This window comes from Pistacia vera, unplaced genomic scaffold (genome assembly GCF_008641045.1).
Source record: "Pistacia vera cultivar Batoury unplaced genomic scaffold, PisVer_v2 Contig63, whole genome shotgun sequence".
In the NCBI taxonomy this organism is placed as follows: domain Eukaryota; kingdom Viridiplantae; phylum Streptophyta; class Magnoliopsida; order Sapindales; family Anacardiaceae; genus Pistacia; species Pistacia vera.
In genome coordinates, this window is record NW_022196479.1 from 422,391 (window position 1) to 433,495 (window position 11,105).

The following is an 11,105-nucleotide window of genomic DNA, read 5'->3' on the forward strand; positions in this document are numbered from 1 at the left end:
CTTTTCTTTCTTAGTATTTTGTCTTCTTTAATCTATTACACTTATATCACTAAGATTACAACACGTTATCAGTACGAAGAGCTTAACAAGTGTAACGGCGCAAGCCTATTGAAAGATGGACTTCGAAACTGAGACATTGATATCCAGTAATGGTGGAGACATTTATATAGTAGATAGTACAATAGCGCACACCATCCTTCGGGATAGAATATATTTTTCAGGTTTGACTTTTGCTGAAACTAAAATAAATATCATATCAGGATCTACAAACATAATTGAGGGGTCCAGAAGAGCAACACTTGTGTTACCAAGCGGAATTAAATTAAGTATCTGTGGAATATTCATATTTGTCAAACTTATGAGTTGTGTGTGTATAACAGTTATGTGTGCACACTAGTTGCTAATCTTTAGATTTGGCTTGTTTCCTTTATTGTGTGTGTGCACATCAGTTATGCGTGCACATTGGTTGCCAAACTTGTGTCTTGGCTTGTTTCGTTTCAAGTGTGTGTGCACAATTGTTTGTGTTTACACACTCTCACTTCAGACATTTGCAACCCAGCGCGAGTTACATGTTTGATAAAGTGAAAAAGATATTGTTTATCTTTGTTTCTTACTGTTTAGGACATTTTTACATGTTTCATAGTATCCTTAAGTGGTCCTAGGGAATTAAGTTTCTTTTCCCAATTTGCTTTGTGGTCCAAACTAAAAGAATGAACACTTTCCTTATTTGGACAAACATGGGTCAGCCCCTTGTTGGCTGATGTGGCACATATGTGTTGAGCAAGAAACCCTTCACTGTATATCATCTCATCTTGCTTCTTTGATTCTAACCTTTTGATCTTTTATTTCTTTGTACTCTAAAATTTCTTAGAGTATATTTATCTCTCAAGGTTCACAAGTTCATTTCCATTGTGTGTCAAAACCTCACCATATCAAACATAGACTTGATGGCTCTTAGAACATAGTTCCTTTGTTGATGATGGTGCGTGGCGTCAGTGCTTGAAGCTTGGTAGTTCACAAGCTGGTCTCGGATGTGTTCCCGGCATGAAGAAAATCCAAGAAGTTGCTACTCGTTAAGGATTCAGAGTGTGGTGCTAAGTGTAAAGTTGAACATGGAGTTTTTTTTACTGTATCTTAGATCAACTTTGAACTATATCTTGTAATGTGTTTTTTAACTTAGTGGATTACTTCGATCTGGACAAGGTCCCATGGATGTAAGCTAAAAATGGATTTAGCCGAACCATGTATATAACTGTGTTCTTTATTTACTGCACTTGTGTTTGATGTGGTTAAATTGGAATTGTCTTAAACAACTTGGTAATATTTCCACTACACTTAAAATGGGTAACCAATACTCTAATGAGTTAAACATACAACTCTCTCCCCAACAATATCCATGATGCTTTATATTCTAGCAAATCCATAAGAAATTCGCTTAGTTTCAAAGATATATGACTCAATGGATACCACATTGAAACTTTAAGTGAAAAGGATGGAGAGTTTATATGCATCACTGCTAATATTTCATGCCAGAAGCATGTACTAGAGAAACTCCAGCTTTCTCATCAGGGTTATATTACACATTCCTGAAGAATGTTAAAGTCTATGTAGTTATGAACCAGAAGTTCACTGACCCTGAACTTTTTAAAATTTGGCATGACCATCTTGGTCACCCAGGATCTACTATGATGCGTAGAATCATACAAAACTCACATGGGCACCTATTAAATAACCTGAAGATTTTATCACCTAATGAGAGTGTTTGTATTGTTTCTCACAAAGCAAATTAGCACTTAAAGTCATCCATCACTAAAGTTGGAGTAGAATCCCCATCATTTTTACAAAGAATTTATGGATACATATGTGGACCTATTCATCCACCAAGTGGACATTTCCGCTACTTTATGGTATTGATTGACGCATCGACATGATGGTCACATGTTTGTCTACTATCTACCCATAATGTTACCTTTGCTGGATTGTTGGCACAAATTATTAGACTACGGGCACACTTTCCACATTACCCAATTAAAGCAATCCATCTAGATAATGCTGGTGAGTTTACCTCAAAGACATTTGATGACTATTGTACAGCAATGAGAATTCATGTTGAGCACCCAATACCACAATGTACATACCTAAAGTGGTATGATAGAGTCATTTATAAAATGTATCCAATTAATTACAAGAACTTTGTTATTACGTACGCAATTACCAACTTTTGCCTAGGCTCATGCTGTTTTACATGTTGCAGCGTTAATTCACCTAAGACCCACTACATATCATCAATACTCTCCAACACATCTTGCATTTGGACATTAGCATAATATATCCCATTTAAGAACTTTTGGTTGTGTTGTGCAAGTTCCAATTGCACTCCTTCAACGCACCAAAATGGGACCCCAACGTCGTTTGGGAATATATGTTGGCTATGACTCACCATCTATCATCAGATATCTTGAGCCCCTGACGGTCGATCTATTTACTACACGTTTTGCGGATTGCCATTTTAGTGAGATAACATTCCCATCTTTAGGGAAAAAGGTAAAGCCTCTTGAAGTAAGGCCTAAACTTTCCTGAAAAGTGAATTCTATGTCTCATTTAGATCCTCGCACATCTCAATTTGAAATTGAAGTGCAAAGAATAACACATTTGTAAAATATTACCAACCAAATGCTTGATGCATTTACAAATGCAGCAAAGATAACAAGATCATACATTCTTGTTGTCAATACACCAACAAGGAATGATGTTACCAATGAACAATCCATACGGGCAGTGATCGACTCATCTATTATATGCCAAAAGTGTGGTAGGCCTGTTGGAACCAAAGATACTGTTCCTAGGAAACGAAAGGCACATAATCAAATAAGTGCCAATATTGACAATATTAGAATAATTGACAATTCCGCATTTTCTAAACTAACTCCAGAAGAGTTAACAATCCTTGAAAGGACACAAGCCCCTAAAGAGGAAGAAATCCCTGAAGGAATACAAGATATAAATGAAGAAATTTCTATAAACTATACTCACTCTAGAGAAATGTGGAATCGTGAGACAACTATTGTCGATAACATATTCTCATATGCAATAGGTACTGAAATGATGAATGATGTGTTTGTGCCATGTTCTGTTGATGAATGTCGACAAAGACATGATTGGCCAAAATGGGAAGAGGCAATTCAAGCAGAATTAACCTCCCTAGCAAAACGTAATGTATTTGGACCTGTAGTCTAAATGCTTGAAAACGTGAAATCCGTAGAATACAAGTGGGTATTCACAAGGAAACGAAATGAGAAAAATAAGATTGCTAGGTATAAGGCTATACTAGTGGCTCAAGGTTTCCTATAAGGACCTGGAATTGACTTTGATGAGACATATTCACCAGTGATGGATGCTATCACATTTTGATACTTGATTAGTTTATCAGTCTCAGAAGGACTTGATATGCATCTCATGGACGTTGTCACTGCATATTTGTATGGTAGATACTGACATCTATATGAAAATCCCTGAAGGATTCAAAGTGCCAAAACCAAATAAAAGGAACATGTATTCAATAAAATTACAAAGATTGTTATATGGGTTGAAACAATTAGGATGAATGTGGTATAATCGTCTTAGTGAATATCTGATTAAGAAAAGATACATCAATGATCTTGTATGCTCGTGTGTCTTTATAAAAAGGTCGGAATTAGGATTTGCAATTGTGGCAGTATATGTTGATGACATGAACTTAATAGGGACTCCTAAAAAGGTCACAAAAGTTGTTGAATACTTAAAAAGAGAATTTGAAATGAAGGATCTGGGGAAAACAAAGTATTGTCTTGGCCTACAGATCAAGCATTGTTCAAATAGAGTTTTGCTCCATCAATCAAATTATACTGAAAAAATCCTTAAGCGATTTTATATGGATAAATCTCACCCATTGAGTACCCCAATGGTAGTTCGGTCTCTTGATCCTAAAAATTATCTATTTTATCCTAAAGAAGATGACAAAAAGATACTTGGTCCTGAAGTACCGTATCTAAATGCAATAGGTGCATTATTATATTTGACACAGTGTACAAGACCAGACATAGCATTTGCAGTGAATCTATTGACAAGATTTAGCTCTACACCAACTCGCCAACATTGGAATATGATCAAACATGTCTTTTGTTACCTCAGTGGAACAAAAGACTTGGGATTATTTTATCCAAGGAAATCTGTTAATGATCCTAAATTAGTTAGCTATACAGATGCTAGGTACCTTTCTGATCCTCACAAAGCCCACTCATAGACGGGATATGTTTTCACTCATAATGGTACTGCAATATCATGGCACTCTACAAAATAGAAATTGGTTGCTACATCCTCCAATCATTCTAAGATTTTTGCGCTTCATGAAGCCAGCCGAGAATGCGTATGGTTAAGATCTGTCATCCATTATATTGAAAGGACATAGAAATTTCCACGTACCTCATATGCTCTCACAATTATAAATGAAGACAATGCAGCATGTATTGCTCAAGTCAGGGAGGATATATCAAAGGAGACAAAACCAAGCATATTTCACTGAAATTCTTTTACACTCACGAACACCAGCAAAATTGTGAGATTGATGTCAAACAAATACGCTCCAGTGATAATCTTGCAGATTTATTCACTAAGCCCTTACCGACATCAACATTTGAAAAGTTAGTGTTAACATCGGTATGCGACGGCTCAATAAGTCACAAAATTAATTCTACCACTATGAGGGGGAGCATTGATCAAGAAGAACAACAATTAGGGGGAGTTTTTAGACAAGTATATTGTCTGTTTATTGTACTGGACATATGTGCATTGTACTTTTTTTTCCTTGATCAAGTTTTGTCCCATTGGGTTTTTCTGACAATGTTTTTAATGAGGCAGCATGAAGCACGTCCAACTTCACGTTACAGTTGTATTTCTTTACTTAGGTTTTTTCTCACAGGATTTTTCTTGAGTAAGGATAAATACACGTATCTGTAACCAGTGGATATCCAAGGGGGAGTGTTGTAAAATAGTGGTGGACATCTACTGCCTTAACTTTGAGGCGGTGAATGGTGGGAGGGGGCGTTAGCTATAAAAGCCTCCCCTCCCCTTCACTTGCTCTACAACAATGAAGTGAAAAGAATAGAAACGTTTACAACCCCCTTCTCGACTTTATTTTCTTAGCATTTTGTCTTATTTAATCTATTACATTTATTTCACTAAGATTATAATAAAATTTATGAATTTTAAAAATTTTGGAAGGCCTAAGGTGGCCGGCCTGAACATGGCTCCTCTGCTGATCCTGGGCCTTTGAATTGGATTAGCCACATGGCATGGGCCTTCTCAATATTTTAGGCTGAGGTTCTTGAGATAATAAAGAATTAAGAAGAGGGTTATTTTTTATTGAATGAAAAAGACATATACGGTAATTTAATTAATATCTATAGTACAACTCAAACTGAAAATATCTGAAAGTGCTCATTGAACACATACATACCGAGTAGATGATTGATGATCCTCTAACAAAAGGCATGCCATCAAAGACGTTCAGGGATCATGTTGTTCAAATGGGACTATGTCCCGTTTTGTCACTATGAGAGGTCATACTTGTTTACAAAGGACTTACCACTATGATTCATGTAATTTCCTCTTTCTAATTGAACATACCGCATATACATCTCTTGAGTTTTGGATTATATTATAAAAGTTTGGACCAAGTGGGAGAATGTTAGACTTTTTACATTATGGTCCTACATTTTTAATATAATTACATTTTGGTTCTTACTGATGTGGACTGATGTGGTCAACTGCATATAAAAGGAGACTTTACAGCTCCCCAGTAGATGCAATTTTTATTTCAGATTCAGTCATTGGAAGATCCTGTATTTTGAAGGAGCAAGAAGATTAAACAACAATTGCTAAGACTGGAGGTTTGTCATTTACTTCCGCATATATTCCATGGAGATTTTATGTTGAAATTGATTGGATTATCAACTTTATATGAATATTGGAATATGAATATATTTTACACAAAATTCCCATATGGCAATATTGATGCCTGCAGGTAAAATACATTCATGAAATTCTTTACATCATAGTTGAACAAACATAATACATCAAATCAGTTGATGATCGATGCGCTTGAGTGAGATGAATAGGTCGATCTTGTTATGGTTTTCAAGATCATCAATCGTTAAGATATTTCCAGTGAGGAGCTTTGTTGTGAAATGGTTGAATATCTGGTTTACAACTTCATTGCCGAAATGCTCCTTGATAAGTCCCTCAAACACAGCCCTAATTTTTGAGGTTGAATCTACCGCAGAGAATGTCTTTTCCATTGCAGCGTATGCCAATATGTTTGTTCTCTCAATGGTAAATAATCCATTTATCTCTATAATAGTCTCAAACTCCTTTGGGGTTGGATAGTATAGAGGGAAGTTAAAGGAGTCTACTTTTTCTTCACTAATCAATTCCTGCATTAAGAAATAATACTTCAGTACTACTTCCGAGAAAAAATTATGAGCAGTAAAGGTTTTCCTAAATAATATAATCCTTACCATCTTGACCAAGTCAATAAGGCAAGATCCTAGCAAATCATAAATTTTACCTTCAGTAGTGTTAGACATAGGAATCTCATTTGGTAAAGTAGATATTACAATCACCATACACAAAATGAAGAGTGGAATTAGGAAACAAGCGACTATGGAATGAACCTGGAACACCGGTGGCAAAGTAATTTCGTGAGGGAGGAAGAGATTTAAAGAGAGTATTGAAATCATTGTCGTAATGATCATTAAAGAAGACTTGGAATTCTAGGGCAGAAGGGTTTTGGTGTTGAGCAAGGTATTTTTGCTCAACAGCTTCTATAATGTTTTGGACGGCGATGAAGGTGTTGGGGCCAGTAGAGGATCCCAAATCCACCATTTTAAATGTTCTGGAAGCATCAATTTCCATGGTTTTTAATTCAAGGTTATCAGCTATGGCGTCTTTTACCATTTCCTTTGTAGCATCCACCACTACCCTCTGTAAATATACCATAAACTCAAATTTCAGCCATGTTTAGTGAATAGGATAAATTTGATACAACTATCAATTTATATGATTAGTTTGTTATATTGTATTATGACCCTAATATATAAAAAACATATGAATCAGTAAATTAAGTGCTAAACATACTGTGAAGTTAATTCCATGTTACAAAACCCACTTTCTATGTTATAAATTAACTACACTTTTAATGTTTCTTCATCTTGTTTTCAATTTTCACTATTAACTAATCCAAGCCTGTACCCCTGAACTCTATCAAAAAGACTATATAGATATATTTCACATATCGCATGATCTGTGTCGACGTAAAAGATATACCTGGTGACAAGAATTTTTAGCATAGCTACGAGCTCCATCTCCACCAACCATGGGATAGAATTCAGCCAAACTCTTGGTCTCTGGATTAACCATTTTTCTCTTCCTGATCTCTTCAACCTACAAATAAATGTCTTTGAGGTGGCCTTTCTAATTAGTTCAATGGATGACAATACTTACCCTTCTAAGTGTATATGTATAAAAGATGCAGCTTATACATTCTTCATCAAGAAATTGATAAGAATTATTATTATTATTATTATTATTATTATTATTATTATTATTTTAACAATGTTGTCAATGTCTATAGTAACTCTGATTGCTTTGTTTGACTTCTTCACTACAAGCTTCACACTCGTTTCGTTTTATATAAATACTTGAATTTTCTAAACTCCCCATCAAATTAGTTGGGACCTGTAATTAAAAAACAAAAATTTCATATAAATTTCTCACATTAAAATTAAAAACTGTAAAATTTTTTTTTTTAGCAATTAAATGGTCCCAACCAATTTATTTCAGAATTTTCTTTTATATTTATAAAGAAAAATGTAAAAGAGAAGAATAATGTAAAGAAAGCACCGACTTGTTTTAATTTAAAGGCTCATGTGAAATTGAAACTTTTAAATAGCCACCATTTATGACTTATAGCCTTTTAAACAGCGACAATTAAGAAAATCTTTGTTATCAAAAGTTTATGACAGAAATTTGATACATGCATATGTACATTTAAAGGAAATAATATTTGACTATAGGCACATATCAGCTGCTCTTTTGTATTAGAACACAAGTCGTTCTCTAACTGTATAAGTTGCTGTTATATAATATTTTTGCAGGCATATCATGTAGTGGGGCTAAGATTATTTGGTTGATTTTGCTTATTCTTAATTTAACCATAAAATTAAATATTGAATATTAATTTCTTGCCAAAATCATTGGCATCATCCCATTTACATCACATCATGACTATAGGCATACTTGAAAGCAAAATGGCTAGAAGAGTGACTCCGTTCATTGTCTTTTGTACCATTATTATCTTATTAAATTACAGTTATGTCAATTTTCTGGTAATATAATTTTAATAAAGATAGATTGGTAAACAAATTTCACAAACATTTTCTTATAAACTCAACGTAGCAGTTGATAATTGGTTTTTGATGAATTCATGAGACAGAAAAATATATTAAAACTCAATTATTAACTATCACGTTAAGTTTATGAGAGAAAATTTATAAGATTCGTTTGTCAATGTAGTATTGCCCATATAATTTATCATTCACCAACAATATTATTGAGGAGGCCATAGAATTTTATTATTAAGTTACATCATAAGCCCTATTTTATTTCTACACCTTAAATCTTCTATCTACTTTAAGATATATCTGTTTCCTTGCCGGCAAATATTCTTGTAGTTGTACCAATGTCTTTCTTATTTTAATATATAAGATTTCAGTGAAATTGCCTCAAGCCATAAACGTCTTCACAAGCAGTGAGTGCTTGTTGTTTTGTATGTGAAACCATATCTCAAACTCAGCACTGATGATCATTGTTCTAGAGAGAGGCAAAGAATGAAATTGTATATTCAAGTGTGTATTTTCAAATGTACAAGAGCTCTCTATTTATACATTATAATACATGCTAGAATCATGCTAATGACTAAATTAAAGCTTTGTTTGATTCAAGCTGCTGATCAAGTCTTGCTTGATTCAAGCCATTTATCAAGCTTTGCTTGATTTTGGCCAACAATCGTGATGGCCTTCTCTGTGTTTTGTCTGTGCAGACTTGAGTGATAGCTCATCTTCTTGTTGTTGGTTTGGGAATTAATAATTAAGTGGAGTCTATTAATTTAGATATTCTAAAAATAATCTTTGAATTTCAATTATGAATGAAGGTATATATATATATTTTATCAGTTGTGTTAAATTAATAATATATTAGATCATGTATTCACTTCACATAATATAGACCATGAATATATGGTGGAAAATACATTCATGAAATTTTTATTATATGAACATGGATATTATGTAGATTGACATGGCAACATCAGTGCGGGATACATTGATTAATAGAAGTTCGTATATGCAGCATAGACCTTAATCAGTTGCTGATGCGCTTGAGAACCATGAATAAGCTAACCTTGTCAGTGCTTTTCAAATCACTTGAGAAATTCTCTTCGACCTTTGTGGTGAAATGGTTGAATATCTGCTCTACACAATCATTTCCGAAATGCTCCTTGATGAATCCCCCAAAGACGGCTCTAGTATGTGAGATTAAACTTTCGGCAGAATATTTTATGCCTGTCAGAGAGGGAGCAAATATGTCCATTCTCTCAACTGTGAATAGTCCATTTCTTTTTATGATAGCTTCCAGCTCCTTAAGAGGTTGGATAATATATAGGGAAGTTGAACGAGTCCACTTTTTCTTCACTAATTAATTCCTTCAATAAAAAATAACACTTATTATTATTATTATTATTATTATTATTATTATATAGTACTTTTGGTAAATCATATCATTCTTACCGACTTGACCATTTGAATTAGGCAAGATCCTAGCAAATTATAGATTGTACCCTCAGTAGTCTTGGACATAGGGATGTCATTTGGTAAACCAGATAATGCAATCACCATTAATCCTCCAGCCACAAGTTCTTGAGCTCTAGCATTCAAAAAGGACTCCATATCCTGGTTATACTGAGCTGAATAGGCCTCAGTTACTTCTTTCAGCAGTCCTGTGCAATATATACTACCTTTATTCCATGCAGGAGAATTTCTATCCACAATTTTTTCTGGAAGTTTGGAGAGCCAATGCAATGCATAGGAGGAGTGTACTGAATGTAGAGTGGACTTGGGAAACAAGCAGCTTTGAAAAGGACCTGGAACTCCAGCGGCGAAGTATTTTCGTGAGGGAGGAAGGGTTTTAAAGAGAGTGTTGAAGTCATTCTCATATTGATCATTAAAGAAGACTTGGAATTCTAGGGCTGAAGGGTTTTGGTGTTCGATAAGGCATTTTTTCTCCACGGCTTCTATAACGTTTTGCACGGCAATGAAGGTGTTAGGTCCAGTGGAGCATCCCAAATCTGCCATTTTAAATGGTTTGGAAGAATCAAATATCCCCAAGTTTTTTATGTCAAGATTATTATCTATGGCCTCATTGATCATTTCCTTTGCCGCATCCACCACTAGCCTCTGTAGCCATAAACTCACGTTAAATTTCCACGAACTTAAATTTGCACATGAAAGTACTGTAAATTAATGATTGAATTTGTTGAGAGAAACCATCTTTAAAACTGAAAATATATAGTTATCCGGATTCATTGGTTTTAGTTAAGATCCCTGAAAATATCTAATGGTGTGTTTTCCGAACAAAATAAAAAATTCTCAAAATAAACACAGCCAAAGCAATCAAAATATGTTTTAAATAAAAGGGTATAATCAGATATGTCTTTGGGTTATAAAGATGATACCTGGTAGGTAGAATTCTTAGAATAGCTGTGAGCTCCATCTCCACCAACCATGGCATAGGATTCTGCAGCAGACATTTCCTTTCTCACCAAGCTATAGAAACAGACGTTTTAAGGCAGCAAGCTTTCCTTTCTCACCAAGCTATAGAAACAGACGTTTTAAGGCAGCAAGCTTTCCTTTCTCACCAAGCTATAGAAACAGACGTTTTTAAGGGATCACTGTTTGTTGCATGTCATTTATTAGTCCTAAATTGTAGATGGATAATAATGTGCAAGATCGATT

General features: G+C 34.5%; 2 protein-coding genes across 2 annotated transcripts; both read right to left on the reverse strand.

Moving 5' to 3' along the window:
- Positions 1-6,103: 6,103 nt before the first annotated feature.
- On the reverse strand, positions 6,104-7,413 carry LOC116111199 (loganic acid O-methyltransferase-like). The gene is made up of 4 exons (XM_031397393.1): positions 7,363-7,413; positions 6,642-7,020; positions 6,555-6,604; positions 6,104-6,470 (listed from the first exon to the last, which is right to left on the reverse strand). The coding sequence occupies exons 1-4, from the start codon at positions 7,411-7,413 to the stop codon at positions 6,114-6,116; spliced, it is 837 nt and encodes a 278-aa protein (XP_031253253.1). The 3' UTR covers positions 6,104-6,113.
- Positions 7,414-9,456: 2,043 nt separating this feature from the next.
- Positions 9,457-10,900, reverse strand: LOC116111200 (loganic acid O-methyltransferase-like). The gene is made up of 3 exons (XM_031397394.1): positions 10,826-10,900; positions 9,932-10,547; positions 9,457-9,656 (listed from the first exon to the last, which is right to left on the reverse strand). Exons 1-3 carry the CDS (start codon positions 10,898-10,900, stop codon positions 9,457-9,459), a joined length of 891 nt encoding a protein of 296 aa, XP_031253254.1.
- Positions 10,901-11,105: the final 205 nt, after the last annotated feature.

Excerpts from the sequence above, each read along its gene's own strand:
- LOC116111200 (XM_031397394.1), bottom strand. The coding sequence starts at position 10,900 with ATGTCTGCTGCAGAATCCTATGCCATGGTTGGTGGAGATGGAGCTCAC. Across the intron at positions 10,548-10,825 it reads CTAAGAATTCTACCTACCAG|AGGCTAGTGGTGGATGCGGC; the intron begins GTATCATCTTTA and ends TTATGGCTACAG. Across the intron at positions 9,657-9,931 it reads TATGTCCAAGACTACTGAGG|GCATAAAATATTCTGCCGAA; the intron begins GTACAATCTATA and ends CCTCTCTGACAG.
- LOC116111199 (XM_031397393.1), bottom strand. The coding sequence starts at position 7,413 with ATGGTTGGTGGAGATGGAGCTCGTAGCTATGCTAAAAATTCTTGTCAC. Across the intron at positions 7,021-7,362 it reads CTAAAAATTCTTGTCACCAG|AGGGTAGTGGTGGATGCTAC; the intron begins GTATATCTTTTA and ends GTATATTTACAG. Across the intron at positions 6,471-6,554 it reads TTATTGACTTGGTCAAGATG|GAATTGATTAGTGAAGAAAA; the intron begins GTAAGGATTATA and ends TTCTTAATGCAG.